Source organism: Salmo trutta, chromosome 18 (genome assembly GCF_901001165.1).
Source record: "Salmo trutta chromosome 18, fSalTru1.1, whole genome shotgun sequence".
Lineage (NCBI taxonomy): Eukaryota > Metazoa > Chordata > Actinopteri > Salmoniformes > Salmonidae > Salmo > Salmo trutta.
Genome location: NC_042974.1, coordinates 22,800,201 through 22,820,322, shown reverse-complemented (window position 1 = coordinate 22,820,322; position 20,122 = coordinate 22,800,201). Strand labels below are relative to the sequence as shown.

Here is a 20,122-nt window from a genome sequence, read left to right as displayed (position 1 = left end):
GGTGGTTCTGTCATAGGGGTCGTAAAATGGAGACCAAGACGCAGCGTGGATAGTGCTCATTTTCAAACTTTTTAGTGAACACACTTGACAAAATAACAAACGACCAACACAGTCCCGTCAGGTACAAAGACTATAACGGAAAACAACCACCCACAAACCCAAAGGAAAAAAGGGCTGCCTAAGTATGGCTTCCAATCAGAGACAACGAAAGACACCTGCCTCTGATTGGAAACCATACTCAGCCACACATAGAAAACGAACATAGAAAATGAAAACTAGAACAAATCTCCTCTAAATAAACCAACCCCAAAACACACAAAAAAAACACCCCCTGCCACACCCTGACCATACTACAATGACAAATAACCCCTTTACTGGTCAGGACGTGACATCATGGCTCACATCAACACCAGATGACGCAATCTCAATTGCACTCCACACTGCCCTTTCCCACCAGGACAAAAGGAACACCTACGTGAGAATGCTGTTCATTGACTACAAATCAGCGTTCAACACCATAGTGCCCACAAAGCTTATCACTAAGCTAAGGACCCTGGGACTAAACACCTCCCTCTGCAACTGGATCCTGGACTTCCTGACGGGCCGCCCCGAGGTGATAAGGGTAGGCAACACCACATCTGCCACGCTGATCGTGGACTACAGAAACAGGAGGGCCGAACACACCCCCATTCACATCAACGGGGCTGAAGTGGAGCGGGTCGAGAGCTTCAAGTTCCTTGGTGTCCACGTCACCAACAAACTATCATAGTCCAAACACAACAAGAGGGCAAGAGTGAAGAGGGCATGACGCCTATTCCCCCTCAGGAGACTGAAAAGATTTGGCCCCAGATCCTCAAAAAGTTCTACAACTGCACCATCGAGAGTATCCTGACCGGTTGCGTCACTACCTGGCAACTGCTCAACATCCGAACAGAAGGTGCTACAGAGTGTAGTGCGTACGGCCCAGTACATCACTGGGGCCAAGCTTCCTGCCAAAAAAAAGTAAATGGCTCAGTAGAATAGAATAAACATTTTGGCTTAACTATAACACAGGAAGGCACAATTTGTAGTCCAACATTTACATGTTTTGGGGTAGGGGGATTTGGGGGCAAGTGTTTAAATAGTTTATAGTTGACACATGTTCCACACCACTGGTTGCCAATGACCTATAGACAGGGGTCAACTGTCCTCTGGGGTGTCATACAGCATACACTAGGCGGTGTCTCGGGAAGGCCCAAAAAATGGTCAAATACTCCAGCCACCCAAGTCATAGACTGTTTTCTATGCTACCGCACGGCAAGCGGTACCGGAGCACTAAGTCTAGGTCAAAATGGCACCTTAACAACTTCCACCGCTGAAAAATGTATCAAATGGCTACCCGTTGCATTGAATGCATTGACCCCCCCCCCCTTTTACTTTTACAATTCTGCTGCTCGCTGTTTATTATCTATGCATAGTCACTTTACCCCTACCTACATGTACATAATACTTAAATCACCACGACTAACCTGTACCCCCACACATTGACTCGGTACCGGTACCCCCTGTTTATAGCCTCGTTATTGTTATTGCCCTGGTACTTGGGGAAAACAGCCCATTTATAAAAACAACATTTCATTAAATAACAAAAAATGTGTAAACTATAGCCACTTAATTCCATTCATAGTCCAAGCAAGACCATCATCCACATACCACAATTTTACCAAACTCTTTGTGTCAGCAAATGGACATTGTTATTGGGGGTGCTGGTTACCCCACGTTACCTTATATCTTCAAGCCCTGACATTTTATAAATGCTTTTGAATATATTTTCGCAGCATCTCTAAACCTATTCCATTAATATTTTTACCTCATTTTAAATGAGAGAGTTCCTGTTCCCCCTGACGACTAGGCTTCCCCTGACGACCAGGCTTCTTCATCATGTTTCGCTGTTTGAAGTGGTTTTGGCTCTGGTTCAGTTTATTTCCGTAAAAAAAAAAACATGAACTACTTTTTCAAGGTAACTTTAGTTAAGTAAACTGTATTTTTCTTAAGGGTAGCTTAACTTCCTCCAGTGGGCAGTAACTGGTAGCTTGGTAAACTATATTATCTAAATGTAAATGTAGCTTCCCCAATACTGATTGAAAGTCAGTCAAGTCAACTACCGGATTGACTTTCTTCTTCATGCCTTCTTGGAGAGTGCAGGAAACTGAAAATGTACAGAAGTGAAGATGAAGTTCCTCAGCATACTTTTTATGTATTGTGTTGACAGGTATAATTGATTGTGTGTTCAAAGTATGGAAATGGAATCTTTAGAACTACTGAGACTTACATTTTTTGTTTTGTGATCTACATCTGTCAATATTAGTTACTATGCTGTTACTAAGCAGTAATGCATTACGGCAGTGTTATGTTACAACACCTAGTAGACAGACACCTAATGGTCCTAAGTGGTATTGCACGAGATGTTTTAATGAACGACACACTTCTTGTACTCCCGTCTCCTGCCTGGGGATATTCTCAACAACACAAATATTACAGTGGCGATGAGGTGATCAAACTTCATAAACGGACATTGCTTGAAGGGAAGAATGAGTAATGAAATTCGAAAATATGATGGCAATGGCAATCGTCAGTTTTTACTGCCAGTAGAAGACTGCTATAAAGCTAGCTAAGCATTACTAAATAGCACAGTGATTGGAAGCTGCTAATAGTGAGCCTATTGGAGTCCAGAAAATCGACACTGGTGGTGAAAGTAAGAACTGGCACTGAACCCATTGAAAAAAGGGTGATCTCAGTGGAGAATATGTATTCTGATAAAGGGGAAAATATTTTTTACAAAAAGAAATAGGCATACGAAGACAAAATAAACGTAAAACAGTGTGTGCATGATTACAAATGTGTGTAGAAAATGAAGAAATTGCAAAAACTTGAAGAATTAGATGAACATTCTGAAAATTAAGGAATACAAGTGAATGTAGAAACAGAACAAATAACTATGAAAATGGCAACCATTGGTAAAGTACCAGAGTTTGAGGCTACAAAATAGGATTTTGATAACTATTTAGAGTGCTTTGAGCGTTGGCTGGCTGCAAATGAACTCAAAAGATGAAAAAAAGCAGACGTGTTTCTCAGTGTTTTGGAGTGAGAATTAAATATAGACAATGTGTCACGCTTGTCGTCGGTGAAGGAGGACCAAAACGCAGCAGGCATGCGGTTGTTCATTTTGAACATTTATTAAATCAAAAAGAACACTCCAAAACAACAAAACGAAACGAACAACGAATTACACACAGTCTGGCAAGGCACAAGTCTAAACTCAGAACAATCTCCCACAATTAAACAGACAAACACACCCAACTAATATAGGACTTCCAATCAAAGGCAACACCACACAGCTGCCTTCAATTGGAAGTCCACCCCAATTAACTCTACATAGAAAACAGACTACCTAGACTAGACATAGAATTACATAAACATAGATCATAAACCAAAAACCCGGAAATACTAAATCAAACGCCCTTTTACCAAAACACCACCCTGAACCACATAAAACAAATACCCTCTGCCACGTCCTGACCAAACTACAATACCAATTAACCCTTATACTGGCCAGGATGTGACACAATGCGTGAGTTTCTCCAGGTATCTCGGATACAAGATCAACGCACAAGGATTGCACCCAACCTTCAGCACCAGCAACCACGAATGTATCAGAGCTGAGGTAATGTTTGGGGTTCCTGAACTACAGATGTAGGATCTCAATTTGATCACCCTGCAATGTAGGAAATGTAAAACATATAATGTATTTGAGATTTAAAAAGGCTTCTGAAGTTTGTAATTTCCACTTTGAAATTTCAGACTAGATTTTTCCTTACGAAAAATGTATTATCCCCTACAAAAACCTATCCACACTGTTGCATCCGCTTCACCAACTGCTGCAGGCCAACACAATGTGGAAATGGTTTTCACAATTAGAAGAAGCATTCGAAACTTGCAAACAGCATCTTCTAAAGAGCAAGCGGCTTGACCACTACAACACAGAGATGAAGCTGAGGCTCGCGAGTAATGCATCTTCATACGGAGTAGGAGCCATCATCTCACATATTTTATCATCAGGTGAAGAACACCCCATCGCATTTGCATCACAGACTCTGTCACCAAGTGAGAAAAATTCAGAAGGAAGCCCTGAGCATAATATTTGGAGTGAAGAATTTTTACAAATACCTCTACAGAAGGAACTTCCAATTGCTGACAGATCACAAACCTCTGTTGGCCATCCTTGGACCAAAATCAGCCATAGCAACCATGGCTGTACTTTGAATGCAACTTTGGGCTCTGATACGGCTAGCCTACGACCACGAGATTGAGTACAAATACAGATGCACTATCAAGACTACCATGCAAAAGTGACACCGCCATTGAAATAATGGGGCACTCTTCCAGATCTCTCTCATCAACAAACTGCATATATCTCCTTCAGACATAGCAAAGGAAATAAGGAAAGACCCAGTGCTTTCAAAAGTCTTGGACTTAACATAGGTGGGCGGGCCAACCTTTGTAAGCAACAATAGCCTTTGTCCATTCAACAATAACACATATCAGTTATCTACAAATCAAGGTTTTGTTCTGTGGGGATCAAGGGTGATGTTACCTCCCAAGTTCTGGAGGAGACTGCTATCTGACCTGTATGAGGGACTTCCAGGGGTCACTCAAATTAAAGCACTCGCCCGCAGTTATCTGGAACCACTTCTAAATGTTTCGCAAAACAACAGATTAAGGCACATCCTGCTACCACCTTACCATCTTGCATCAAAAGGAGCAGCGGAGAGCAGTGCAAACCTTTAAGAAGGACTAGACTCAAGGTTCAGTCTGTGCCCACCCACCAAAGGCTTGCCCACTTGCTGTTCATTTACCGGAACACACCACACACACAGTAAAGGAATGTACAGCAGCTGAACTGTTTCTGAAACGCCAACCACGTACCCACCTGACACTGTTGAAACCAGACTTGTCCAACACTGTGGCTAAGCACCAGATACAACAGAAGAAAGCTCATGACAGACTCAGACTGTCAGAGAATTCGAAGAGGGAGAAAAGGGTGATGGTACGTGATTTCAGACATCCCAAGAAGGTGTGATCCTTTGAAACATAGCTCTTTTTACCTACCATGTCCAAGTTCATCATTGCCATGTCAACGTTTATGTGGATCATCTGCTACAGTCCAATGCCCCAGCAGAGACATGCAGAGAGAACGAGAACAACGACCCCCAGGACTGTGGACGTACAAAAGAGACACAGCCTGACCTCCCACCTGAACCTGGCCTACCACTGGAAGTCCAGAAAGAGCGGAGGTATCCTTTTCAACAGCAAAGAGCACCTCAAAAGCTTGACCTTTGAGTTGAAAAATGAACAGTGAAATAACAAAGACTGATACGTTCTAAAGCAAAGTGAAAGAAAAAGGACATTACCTGTCTTTAGTTAATAGGGCACAAGTTCCTCCTTCTGAGCAGAATAATCCCCTGAGCAGAATACTTACCTCATTCTTAGGAGTTAAAGGCTATGGTGCAGGAGCGTAGTATCTGTGATCTACGTCTGTCTATATTAGTTGCAATGATATTACTAAGCAGTAATGCATTACGACAGTGTTACGTTACGACACCTATTAGACAGTGCACATGTACACTATGGTCCTAAGTGGTATTGCACGAGATGTTTTACTAAACGACACGCTAGCCTGTACTCCCGTCTCCTGCCTGGTGTTATTCTCCACAACATAAATATTACAAAATTGACTGTGCATGCATTCTGCCATCTACTGTATCATTCCAGATTCTACTATATGGTAAACTAGGGCTGTCCCCAACTAAAATAATTCTCGGTCGACCGAAAGTCATCTGTTCCTTCGACCAATCGATTGCTCAAAATGTTATAGGTGTATTTTTCCATATATAGACACACCCTATGTGTTTTAATAAAATCAACTATGTGCATTGAGGTTGTCTGATGCTTTAAGCTTATGGTTTGATGCTTCAAGAGGGCGCCAGAGATCTAGATAACCAGAAGAAATAAAATAACCTGACCCAACTATTCTCCTCCCCGCTCCTGCTGGCTTTCGCAGATTCTGCCATTACTCTCCTGAAGATGCCGGTAATAGGCTACACGAGGAGTCAGCAACCTTTCTCATATGGAATGCAAAGTTATCTTACCATTTCTACCGATCTGCATGCCAATTACGGTTTTCATATGCACATTTTTGTGAAAAAGTTTAATTTTATAATTATGTCTTCATATCTCAAAATCATTGTCATGTGGCTAATCAAAATTATATCCAAAGCTAAATGAAAATGATACAAACCTAAAAAGTAACTTCTACTGCCATTCCCAACTATGTAAAAATAGCCTACATAAAGCAAAAGAATAAAAACATTGCACCCTGCAGGTTCCCAGCTTCCCTGTGGCTCAGTTGGTAGAGCATGGTGTTTGCAACGCCAGCATGGTGTGTGCAACGCCAGGGTTGTGGGTTTGATTCCCATGGGGGGCCAGTACAATTTAGAAAAATATATATATATATTTAAATGCATGAAATGAAATGGATGAAATGTATGCATTCACTACTGTAAGTCGCTTTGGATAAGAGCGTCTGCTAAATTACTAAAATATGTTAAAATAAATGTAAATGTAAAAATATCATGATAAAAAAATAAATATCCTATAAATCACATTGGCTACACATGGCCTGTCTGCAACAAACTTGAAACATTGTATCAACTATTAACTTGGGGTCTGGTCCAAAGCTTGCGCTAGCGAACTTACAACATTGTATTAAATATTCTGGGCCTGCAGTTGCCTGCGCCAGTGAGCTCGGAACAGACACAGCAGCTGTAGGTTATTTGCGCAAGTGATAAGAAGCAGTGCTTGACTTGGGCAAGAGCTCACCCGAGCTGAGTAACGGCACCCTGGAATGTCCTACTGCTTGAGCTCCTGTTCCTCTTATAGAATATTTGCTCAAAAGTATTATGGAGCTCCTCCACCTAAATATAAACAGTACCAACACCCCAAAATGAGTACCGGAACCTATTTCAGTCCAAGTCATGCACTGATAAGAAGCCTATTTTATGACGTTTCCACTAGCTCACAACATGACATTTTTTTCCTTTCACGCTGAGTGTATATCGAAAGGGAGAGAGCTGGAAAGATTTTTCAAATACCTCGAGGAACTATTGTAAATCTCAATGGATGTAAAAACAGACTTCGTTGTTTGCTGTTTGATGTGAAGAAAACATTAATTTGAGAAGCTCCACAGGTCATTAGTGGTGGTGCGTTAAGCCAATCAGAAATACTATCAGATCCCCAAATGGGCACATTTATATGCCTACATTTGCGCGCAGGCCAGGTAGCCCATAGGCCTATTTTTATGCATGCGTGTCCTTACTCAACATTGACAGGAGTGCTCCAAACAAAAGACAATGACTAACTTGACAGAACTGGCAATGTGGTACAGAGCTCGATTTGGCCTCTGCATGCCTCGAGGCTCAGCAATTACGTAACACCGTCCATATGATCCTCTGACCACATTTTCGAATCAAGCATCAATTTACTTTTAGTCTAGGCCTCCGCAATGGATTAGTTCACTGAGATGGGCGCAAATATATATATTTGTTACCGCTCGACTAAAACAATCTCGGTCGACCAACAGCCCAACGACCAAACAATCGACGTATTGTATTTTAGCTGTTATATGAAACAAAATAGAACATGATGATTGTATCTTCACGACAGATTACCCTGGTTAAATGAACAGGTAAAAACCCGGTGGAGCCTGTTTTAATTTCACAAAGTTGCCATACCACAGATGTTCTTTGATATTCATGAACAACTGCCTGGGGTTGGATGTTAGCAATACCACTCACTTTCATCTCTCTCCCTGGCTCTTCCTCAAGTGTCTCTTTGCGTACAGTGGGAACAACACATCTGAGACATGGTGCTCTAGCTGCTGATCATAAATGATTTTGCATGCCTGAAAAAGCCCAAATGACTGTGTCAATCTTCCAAACCCTTAGGTTTTTTACAACGGTAATACAATGCATACTATCAAATTAATTATAGTAATGTAATGTGTGTGAAAATTAGATAAAAGAATGACAGCATGAATGATGACAAGTATTCTATGACCAACTTCTATTTCTCAGACTTTCTTCTAAAAACAATTCCTATTGTACATGTCAGTAAGGAAAGGGTAATTAAAAGGTATTTCCACGACTGCACAATCTTTTTCATGAGGCTCCCACCCTGTCTGCAGCATGATGGCCATTAGCAATGAGAGATGCTTTGATGTCATACTTCAGATGCACGGAGCTCTCAGGAGGTTGCAACAGCTGTTTCTGCCTTAAACAACATCTGCGTGTGAGCCTGACACCTACAATACAGTCAAAACTTGAGACTACCTGAGTCAAACTTATTGGAGAATGGGTGAGTTGTTGAATATTGGCAGATGTATAATCAACATTGAAGTGGATAAGGACATAAAGATCACATAGGGCTCTCGAGGTGGGAGAGGTGGCAATATTTGAGGTGTGTGCTTAAAATGAAGCGCATATCGGGATATTAAAGACCATCGAACAGCAGGTGATAGCGGTAAGGCAGTTGGTAATGCCATGGATTTTGTGAGTGGTGGCGCAACCTATCCGGCCGTGATGCAGAGTGCCCTTTATGCTCATGGAACAAGAGAGATCTGTGTTTGTGCCAGTAACCCTTGCATTAATAAACATAAAAAACTAATGTTTTTCTCCATTTAGTTTCATTTGATTTAAAACAAGCATAACCTCCCCTCAATGAAGCCACATTTTCTTGTTCTGCCTAATGCGTTGGCCAATTAGGCAAGCCTATCAATAAAGGGTTTGGCTCGTGTGACTGGTTTGAAATCAATCTTAACAACCAAAGCTTTATTAAAAGATCAAGTTTGGGAGCAGCAAAACAGTGAGTGGACATCCCCTTTTTATCTATGTATTAGAGGCTGACATTTTAGCCAGCTCCCATTTTGGACATGCGTAAAACCCCCATCATGTAAGCTATACAGTGCATTCGAAAAGTATTCAGACTCCTTGACTTTTTCCACATTTTATTACATTACAGCCTTATTACAGCCTTATACAGCCTCATTACAGCCTTATGGGGTGGCAGGTAGCCTAGTGGTTAGTGCATTGGACTATTAACCAAAAGGTTGCTAGATCGAATCCCCAAGCTGACAAGGTAAAAATCTGTCGTTCTGCCCCTGAACAAAGCAATAAAACCACTGTTCCTAGGCTGTCATTGAAAATAAGAATTTGTTCTTAACTGACTTGCCGAGTTAAATAAAGGTAAAATAAATGATATTATGGATACATTCGTTTTTTCCCCCTCATCAATCTAAACACAATACCCCCCATAATAACAAAGCGATAAGGGATGGTGCGGGGGTGCTTTGCTAGTGACAAGGTCAGTCATTTATTTAGAATTCAAGGCACACTTAACCAGCATGGCTACTACAGCATTCTGCAGCGATACACAATCGCATCTGGTTTGCACTTAGTGGGACTATCATTGTTTTTTCAACAGGACACTGACCCAAAACACACCTCCAGACTTTGTAAAGGCTATTTGACCTGGCCTCCCAATTGGGTTGGTTTGGGATGAGTTGGACCACAGAGTGAAGGAAAAGCAGCCAACAAGTGCTCAACATATGTGGGAACTCCTTCAAGACTGATGGAAAAGCGTTGCTCATGAAGCTGGTTGAGAGAATGCAAAGAGTGTGAAAAGCTGTAATCGGGGCAAAGTGTGGCTACTTTGAAGAATCTAAAATATATTTTGATTTGTAAAAACACTTTTTTGGTTACTACATGATTCTATTTGTGTTATTTCATAGTTTTGATGTCTTCACTATTACTCTACGATTTAGAAAATTGTAAAAATAAAGAATGACCCTGGAATGAGTAGATGTGCCCAAACTTTTGACTGGTACTGTAAGTATTCAGACCCATTAATCAGTACTTTGTTGAAGCACCTTTGGTAGCGATTACAACCTTGAGTCTTCTTGGGTAAGATGCTACAAGCTTGGCACACCTGTATTTGGGGAGTTTCTCCCATTCTTCTCTGCAGATCCTCTCAAGCTCTGTCAGGTTGGATGGGGAGCATCGCTGCACAGCTATTTTCAGGTCTCCCAGAGATGTTCGATCGGGTTCAAGACCGGACTCTGGCTGGAGCACTCAAGGACATTCAGAGACTTGTCACGAAGCCACTCCTGCGTTGTCTTGGCTGTGTGCTTAGGGTCGGTGTCCTGTTGGAAGGTGAACCTTCACCCCAGTCTGAGGTCCTGAGCGCTCTGGAGCAGGTTTTTATCAAGGATCTCTGTACTTTACTCTGTTCATCTTTTCCTCGATCCTGACTAGTCTCCTAGTCCCTGCTGCTGAAAAACATCCCCAAAACATGATGCTGCCACCACCATGCTTCACCGTAGGGATGGCGCCAGGTTTGCTCCAGACTTGACGCTTAGCATTCAGGCCAAAGTGTTCAATCTTGGTTTCATCAGAGAAGATCATCTTTTTTCTCATGGTCTGAGAGTGCTTTAGGTGCCTTTTGGCAAACTCCAAGTGGGCTGTCATATGCCCTTTACTAAGGAGTGGCTTACTTCTGGCCACTACCATAAAGGCCTGATTGGTAGAGTGCTGCAGAGATGGTTGTCCTTCTGGAAGGTTCTCCCATCTCTACAGAGGAACTCTGGAGCTCTGTCAGAGTGACCAATGGGTTGTTGGTCACCTCCCTGACCAAGGCCCTTCTCTCCCGATTGCTGTTTGGCTGGGCAGCCAGCTGTAAGAAGAGTTGGTGGTTCCAAACTTCTTCCATTTAAGAATGATGGCCACTGTGTTCTTGGGCATCTTCAATGCTGAAGACATTTTTTGATACCCTTCCCTAGATCTGTGCCTCGACACAATGGGGTATTGTGTGTAGATTGATGAGGGAAAAAATGCATTTAATCCATTTTAGAATAAGGCTGTAACGTAACAAAATGTGGAAAAAGTCCTGTATGTGTCCATATGACCATCATGAAACGAGAGATGAGATGATGCTGGTGACCCTCGTATTTAGAAGTTATTTTTCTGTAACAATTGCTTGTTTTCCATTTCATATGATTAAAAACCAAGCCCTCCGTGGGCTACATATACCCTTGGCCTAGGCTACTATAATGAAGGCTGGTTCAAAAGCAATGTGTCATGTCTTTTTTATCCTGGCAATTTTATGATATCATGCTTCTGACCCCAATTTATTTAGAGATATTATTGCAAAAGAGAAAAAAAAGAGAAACAAATACACAAGTTCATTAAAAACCAAACTTATTCATGGTTTTAAGATAAGAACGTCCATGGCTCACATGCAATGAAATTAAGGAGCTGTCTGCTATTTCTGGAGAAGTGTGAATGAGATTCGTAAGATGGTTCCATTATGTATATAGAGTTCAATAAGTACTTCACTCAAAACCATGAAGAGGAATAACCCCAGGAGGCCGATACGCAAAAATAATACAACTCATTTATTCCATGCTCAAAAGAATAGAAAAAGTGAAAGTGCCGTGGTGCTTTTAAAAAATATAGATTTCTTTTAAATAAACAGAGCATACGTTTTGACCATATGCCTTCATCAGTGCTGTACAAACAAATTAAGAAGACACGTACTTAAAACACCTGCTGTGCGTAACAAGTGCAAGCAGATAGTTAATTAGAGACGGGTGAATAGGGAGTCAATGCATATTAATATATAAAAGAATATATAAAAAGGAATTGAAAAAAAATGGACAAATCATATCTCACATATAACTGGGAAGAGACAACAGTCTGGGCTACATAGCAATATCAGAAGCAATAGATACGGACGGACTGCTTAGTGTGTGTAGACAACACTAGAAGAAACATAAAAGGTCATTAAGCCCTTGAGTTAAGGAGAAGATCCATAGGATACCAGTGGCCAGACGTTTTCATGAGGCTAATCATGTGATTGATCTGAAATTCTGTGCCACTGACCGCATTCTCAGGCTGCAGATGCCGCAATACGGATGAGCGCCTTCTCCAGTGTGCAGCCCTACGGATCCTCTCCTTAAAAACGCTACACCCACAAGGGCTTAATGAGGAATTGGACCTTGCATGTTTCTTGTAGTGTTGTCTACACACACTAGCAACTGTATTTAGACATAGCCTATTTAAAACAAGTTGTTTTGATTAGAATTTCATTAGAGTTATTCACTCTCTATTTAGGCCTTATAAATAATGCATTTCATCTTGCTTATTGACAACATTTTGCAGGTCCATAGCTCAGCCATAATGCATTTACAGTAGGGCCTATCCCCTATATCAGTGTGAATGCTATGTTTAACAACTACGACATCGTACCTATAGCGCTACTGCCAGCGCTAAGATGTTCCCCTGTGTTAGGTTTGTTAAAATAGAGCCCATACTGTAAGTAACAAAGTAACCTTCTGTAGGAAAATATGAAAAGTTGTGTTGTCTACCTACACGTTCACATACAAGGAAACCTAATGTAAGAAATGTGAATGAGGTGGCAAGGGACCATCAAGGGAAGCAAATGAGCTCAACCAAACATGTGTTCATGTATTTCAATCTCTTTGATGGGGGGGGGGTCAAAAACATGAGAACCTAAACAGCTCAGTGTCTATGATACACTGAGACATTGAGATCAGAATGAAGATGCTGCCTACTGGCCCAGTATCACAACTTCCTGCATCAACACTGGCTACGTCACAATTATCTTTGCTTCCTACCAAGGCGTGCACTTGCTCACTTCGCCTCACTGATTTTTTATTATTTTAGATTTGTGTGACGTAGTGAATGGGTGTGACTGGGGGCGCCAAAATGTTCATGCATAGTCCTTTAAAGCAGCTGGAGGTGTGACATTAACAGAGACAAATGAGAAAAAGGTTAACTTCTCAGCTTGATTCAGATACAAGTGGCCTTTACTATAGCTGACAGTCGTCCTCTTACAGACTCTAGATGAGGAAAATGTTTCAGTGTTACAAGACAGACCTATGTGGATACCCATGTAATAATCTACTGATCCAAGTACTTCTCAATGAAGCCATGACAACATTTGCATTAAATGTAGAGTCAAGTACCACTTGACAATTTTACAGTGCCACTCTGAATTGGGGAAAATGGTAATGTAGTAATCTTATGGTTATAGAGGGCCTGACGCTGGCCTTGATTAGTCTTAAAAGCATGAAACCACAAAGCTCTTATTGCCTGAATGAGCACATTAATTTGTTACAATGTTTGAATATACATGGACACTACATTCAGTATGTCATATTTACATTTTAGTCATTTAGCAGACGCTCTTATCTAGAGGGACTTACAATAGTGAATGCATACATTTCAATTCATTTCATACATTTATTTTATTTATTTATTTTTTCCATACTGCCCCCCCGTGGGAATCTAACCCACAACCCTGGTCGTTGCAAACACCATTGCAAACACCATGCTCTACCAACTGAGCCACAGGGAGCTATTTCTGCTAGTTCTTGTGCCTCTTAACTCTGAAAATCCTGACTTTGGGGCAAACATTGATTACTGTCTAAATCTCTGCACCAGGGAACTTGCAGTAACTATAGTACCCCCAAAACATCCATAGAGAGACACTACTACTGCTGAAGAGAACAAATGCACATGTATGCAAAAATAGCTATTGCAAAAATTGCAATTTAAAACAATACAGTACTTAAAAATATATAAAACATTAAAATATTGTATTTCTCAAATGAAGTTAACAAAGGTCAGGTGAAGTTGACAAGAATCATGGTGACCTTTTAACTTCACTTGAAATGCCACACCAACACTGGTTATTTGATGTGTATCAATAAATACACCCCCCAAAAATATTTGTTGGTACCACTTTTCATTGAATGTTTGCTGCAATAGGGTAAATGATATCAAGATACAGCGCATTCAGAAAGTGTTCAGACCCCTTGACTTTTCCCACATTGTTACATTGCAGCCTTATTCTAAAATTCTACACACAAAACTCTATAATAACAAAGCAAAAACATTTTATTTTATTCCAAATGTATCATATAAAATAAACGGAAATATCATATTTACATAAGTAGTCAGACCCTTTACTCAGTACTTTGTTGAAGCACCTTTGGCAGCGATTACAGCCTCGATTCTTCTTGGGTATGATGCTACAAGCTTGGCACACCTGTATTTGGGGAGTTTCTCCCATTCTTCTCTGCTGATCCTCTCAAGCTCTGTCAGGTTGGATGTGGAGCGTCGCTGCACAGCTATTTTCAGATCTCTCCAGAGATGTTCGATTGGGTTCAAGTCCAGGCTCTGGCTGGGCCACTTAATGACATTCAGAGACTTTCCTTGCGACTTTCCTGCGTTGTCTTGGCTGTGTGCTTAGGGTCATTGTCCTGTTGGAAGGTGAACCTTCACCCCAGTCTGAGGTCCTGACCGCTCTGGAGCAGGTTTTCATTAAGGATCTCTGTATTTTGCTCCATTCATCCTGACTAGTCTCCCAGTCCCTGCTGCTGAAAAACATCCCCACAGCATGATGCTGCCACCACCATGCTTCACCGTAGGGATGGTGCCAGACATCCTCCAGATGTGACGCTTGGCATTCAGACCAAAGAGTCTAATCTTGGTTTCATCAGACCAGAGAATCTTATTTCTCATGGTCTGAGAGTGCTTTAGGTGCCTTTTGGCAAACTCCAAACCAGCTGTCATGTGCTTTTTACTGCGGAGTGGCGTCTGCCTGGCCACTCTACCATAAAGGCCTGATTGGTGGAGTGCTGCAGAGATGGTTGTCCTTCTGGAAGGTTCTCCCATCTCCACAGAGGAACTCTGGAGCTCTGTCAGAGTGACCAGCGGGTTCTTGGTCACCTCCCTGACCAAGGCCCTTCTCCCCCAATTGCTCAGTCTGGCTGGGCGGCCATCTCTAGGAAGAATCTTGGCGGTTCCAAACTTCTTCCATTTAAGAATGATGGAGGCCACTGTGTTCTTGGGGACCTTCAATGCTGCAGACATTTTTTGGTACCCTTCCCCAGATCTGTGCCTCGACACAATCCTGTTTCGGAGCTCTACGGACAATTCCTTCGACCTCATGGCTTGATATTTGCTCTGACATGCATTGTCAACTGTGGGACCTTACATAGACAGGTGTGTGCCGCTCCAAATCATGTCCAGTCAATTTAATTTACCAAAGGTGGACTCCAATCAAGTTGTAGAAACATCTCAAGGATGATCAATGGAAAAAGGATGTACTTGAGCTCAATTTCAAGTCTCATAGCCATGGTACTGAATTATTTCATACATTTGCAAAAATGTCTAAAAACCAGTTCTCTTTGTCATTATGGGGTACTGTGTGTAGATTGATGAGGGGAAAAATGATTTAATAAATTTTAGAATATGGCTGTAACGTAACAATACGGGGAAAATTCAAGGGGTCGGAATACTTTCCAAATGCACTGTATTTATTTTAATGTTGATAGCATTTACTTGTTTGTGATAAACAGCATCGCTTTAAGAGGCCACGTCTGAGATGCGTATCGCCAGTCATCATTCTTTTTGCTGAAGGAAGCAACGTTGCTGACATTGCCATGTTGCATTAGAGTCACGCCAAGAAAAATAAGGGGACACAATCTAGGACATGCTGTCTAAAATCATCTGAAACAACTTCAGATAATCCACAGTGAGCCAGAGAAGGGCTCTTATAAGACACTGTAATGCTTTCAAATCAGAGGGCTCTCACACACTAACCCAGGATGCTCAAACCCTGATTCGCCTTTTATTCACACCAGCATACTCTGGCACCGAACCAGAAATATCTGTTCACGTTGGACACAAACAGGGCTGGCTAATAGAGAGTCATACATTATCACATACGCACAATCATATGAATACATCTAGCACTGCAACCAACTATTGTCAATAATTTGTCAGGACAATCATGTATGATTTCTCAAAGAGATACAGTCAAATGAAAATGGTCAATTAAATGTTGTGTGTTCTGTATTAAGGTACCAAAAATGTTGAGACAAGCAGGATCTCTCACCGGTCTTACAGATGGGGCAGCACTGTTCAGGCTCATACACTGGGTCCACACACTCTGTCTGGGGGCAAGCTGACACAGAGCACAACACCTCTCCACTCCCCTCACAGCGACACTTCTCACACGGAGACACCTGGGGGCAGAGGGAAAAAGACTGTGTTTAAAAATCTCTCTCTCTCTCATGCAAGAACTCACTCACTCACTCACCTGTCTGGTCCACTAGCCAATATACGGACATTGAACATCAAACATTCAGCCACAGAGCTAAGAACACAGGGAGGTCCCATCTTACGGCACTTTATTGGAAATACATACTTCATTTGAAGGAGACATGCGATTGTGTGCTCAGTTGGAAACAGAAGCTATAAGCTTCAAATGTCTTGCTTTGTGAACTAGAGAGAACAGTTTGATTAATGGAGCTTTCCAAGTCCGAAAGTATTGGAGAAAAACAGGGCCCAAGACCGTATGATGCAACTTGTGTCGACAATATGCCTTCAACCAAGTCACCCCCCTTGACTGGAGATGCTACCACCGTAGGCTTTAGTCTGAAGCCACTCGTAGCCATGTGAGCATTTCCTTTTAAATCAGAGAACATAGGTTAATCCTAACAGCATGGATCAAGTCGACTGCAGAGCGGCTCAAGCTTCTGACCAGCACGCCAATGTGAAAAACGGCAAGAGAGAGACCCCACTTACAGTATCGCCGCGGAACACAGCAATCAACCACAAGGCTCGCCTGTTGCTTTGTTTCTAATCCTCTAGGCAGGCATCCACAGAGGATAGGAGACATTTACTTTAGTGGAAGTGGGTCCCTCTAGCTCTCTTTTTCCTTTCTCTCATTCTGATCTCTCTCTCTCTCCACAGACTTCTCCCAGGAGAGCTACAAGCTGTGCCTCTCAATACAGAGCTGCTTGTATCACTCTGCATGAATGGAAATAAGTCCCATATTAGACCTAACCCCCTGGTGTGACCCTCCAGTGGAAGGGATAACTCCCACTGGAGGGTTAGAAAATAGATAACTCCACCAAGACTAGAATATATCAAGATAAGAATATTAACACAATTACTCTTAAGCTTAAACATACTATTCAATTTAGCAGCCCCAAGTAATGTTCAGACTTTGTGTGAATAAAATAAATGCTGACTTTTGCCATCATAAATGTGCTTCGCTGCTTGTTTGCTTGCTACACTGAGAAGTATTTTGGTATAGTCTTCACGATACACTGGCAATCTATCAACAGTTTCCCACATGGAATGTCTACGGAGACCGAAACGTTGGTAACAAGATCCACTAAAACTGTGGAACATCTAGATTACCAGCCGACTAAATTCAACTCCATGATTTACAATGGAGTTGAGTGGCAACTAGTGGGGACTGGAGCTCCGACGTCATTTTAGCATCCAAAGAATAGCTCGCAACTACCCAGAACAATGTCGTGTGCAGAGGTGTAAAGTACTTAACCAAAAAAACTACTATAAATTATTTTTACTTATCTGTACTCTACTTTCCTATTTATATTTTTGACAGCTTTAACTTTTACTTCACAACATTCCTGAAGAAAATAATGTACTTTTTACTTCATACATTTTCCCTGACACCCAAAATTTATTATTACATTTTGAATGCTTAGCAGGAAAGAAATATGGTCCAATTCATACACTAAGCAAGGGAACATCCCTTATCAAAGGAACATGCCTCTGATCTGGCGGACTCACTCAACACACGTGTTTCATTTGTAAATGATGTCAGAGTGTTGGAGTGTGCCCCCCCCCCCCCCCGGCTATCCGTAAATAAAAAAATAACAAGAAAATAGTGCCATCTGGTTTGATTAATATAAGGAATTGTAAATGATTTACACTTTTACTTTTGATACTTAAGTATATTTGAGCAATTACATTTACTTTTGATACTTAAGTATATTTAAAACCAAATACAGTTAAGACTTTTACTAAAGTAGTATTTTACCGGACGACTTTCACTTTTACTTGAGTCATTTTCTATTAAAGTATCTTTACTTTTACTCAAGTATGATATTTGGGTACTTTTTCAACCACTGGTAGTGTGTAATTCATTTTATTTGATGTCAGAGCTCCAGTCTTCCCACACAAGTCGCCGCTCAACTCCATCGTAAATCGTGGAGTTGCGTTTAATCAGCTACTAGATCCCTAGTGTGCTGGAGTTTCTTTTCAATTCAGAGGTTGATCTCTTGAAGCACAGACTGTCATAAGAAAACATTTAAATTAAATAGCACTATGAAAGAGGCTGCCTAAGGAGGTCATCATCACCTGGGTTGTATTCATGTAGAAAACCGTTTTGAAACGGATAACAAACACTAGCGTTTCTTGTTGTACACGTTCAGGTAAACCATTCCCGTTTTGGCTCGTTTGCTTAATGTTTGGTTCATAGAGAATAACACCCTGTAAACCTTTAAAGATATCATTTCCAGACTCACCTTAAACTCTTGTAGTGTTGTGTAGACCTTTCCCCTGAACTCACAGTAGTTCTTCTTCTCCTTGCACTCTGGACAGCACTGGCTGGTGTCCACCCGGATGCAGCGAGGGTGAACTTTGGGACATTCAGGTTTGGCACACAGGGGTCCCTCGTCCGTGCAGAGGCAAGGGCATGTGGAGGGCCCCGGGGTAAACTTCTCCCCAATGGCAAACACAAAGCCACTTTCGTCCATGCAGCCCTTCCCCCTGTAATCTGGATATGCGTACTCGTCGATAGCATCAAGAGAGAGATTTGTTTCACTCGTGGGACCCTCGTCTACTCGGCTCAGGCCCCCCTCTTGCTCTTCCCACAACTCCTGTGATGTCTTCCCACCCTTGGATCCAGCAAGTTTCTGGGAGCTGGAGTTTGGCCTGGATCTGTTGACAGAGGTTCTGTTGCTGGCCCCTCTGTGGGTCTCCAGGCCCATGAAACTGATCTCCTCCAGCTGCGGCTGGGTGCTGTAGCTGAGCGCCCCCACTGAGACCTGCTGCTTGTCCTGCTTGTCCTCTCTGGCCTGGGTCAGAACACGCTCCAAGCGTTCCCGGCTCACTGACAAGTCTGCCACGGGATTACACTGAGTACTGGTCAGAAACAACATAACAAAGAGGACTTCCACTGTCATGGCAACAGAGTGCACCATCTCTCCCCACCACCTGGAAGGTGGGATGACACCTTGGCTTCACATAACACACTTCATATCTCAGGTGTGAGCCAGTCCATCTGGAAAAAGAGAATGAAACTGGAATGAAGTATTTGACAGTATGTAGTCTAGACATTGATATTGTCTCTTAGCCTGGTCCAAATTCTGTGCTTTATAGAAAACTCCTCTTGTCGTTATCATGGCCAAACAATGACCAAGACAATGTTCATAGGAGTTGGCTATACAGCATAAACATATCTGACTAATTGTCTTCATGTTAGCCCCAATAAGGACTCTGTTTTTTCATTGCAATGCCAGATCCTATCAAAGAAACACCTCACATGACCTAAAGCAAACCTCAGCGACTTGGGCTGTCAGAACGGAGTTTATTCATATTGCCGGTGTCAGGAAATCAATAGGCTTTCTTACACTAACACTTCCTTGCATCAAATGCTCACAGCAGGGATAGACTTTGGAGAAAATTGCCAAAAAAGAACCTCACTCCCCACCCGGAACAAAGGAAATCAGACAACTATACAGGGAGAAATTGATTAGAAAAGAGATCGTGATTTTCTTCAGGAAGACTGAATTTACTGTAGCTAGGGGAAATTTCTAGACCAATTTAGATCAGTGAACAGCTTAAAAAGTGTATATTTATTCATTTATTTCTTTGCATTTTTGGGGGACTTATGTGCATTGTTTGGTGTTTGTTAGGCATTACTGCATTGTTGGAGCTAGAAACATAGGCATTTCGCTGCACCTGCGATAACATCTGCTAAATATGTGTATGCGACCCCAAAAAATTGATTTAAAAAAAAATAAAAAATTAAGTGTTCCATTATATGTTCTAGATCTATGGCTCTGGTTTTGTACATGTGCAGTGGTCTCACACACCAGGCCTGGGGCCACCAAATTGCA

The 20,122-nt window shown here is 41.8% G+C and overlaps 1 protein-coding gene across 1 annotated transcript in view; it reads right to left on the bottom strand.

Moving 5' to 3' along the window:
* LOC115153027 (brorin-like) overlaps positions 1–20,122 on the bottom strand; it is a 59,488-nt gene that overhangs the window by 15,700 nt on the left and 23,666 nt on the right. The window contains exons 2-3 of the mRNA XM_029698035.1: positions 18,527–19,284; positions 16,078–16,207 (exon numbers count right to left, since the gene is read on the bottom strand). Coding sequence (XP_029553895.1) covers positions 16,078–16,207; positions 18,527–19,204 — 808 coding nt within the window. The 5' untranslated portion in view covers positions 19,205–19,284. The remainder of the gene's footprint in view (positions 1–16,077; positions 16,208–18,526; positions 19,285–20,122) is intronic.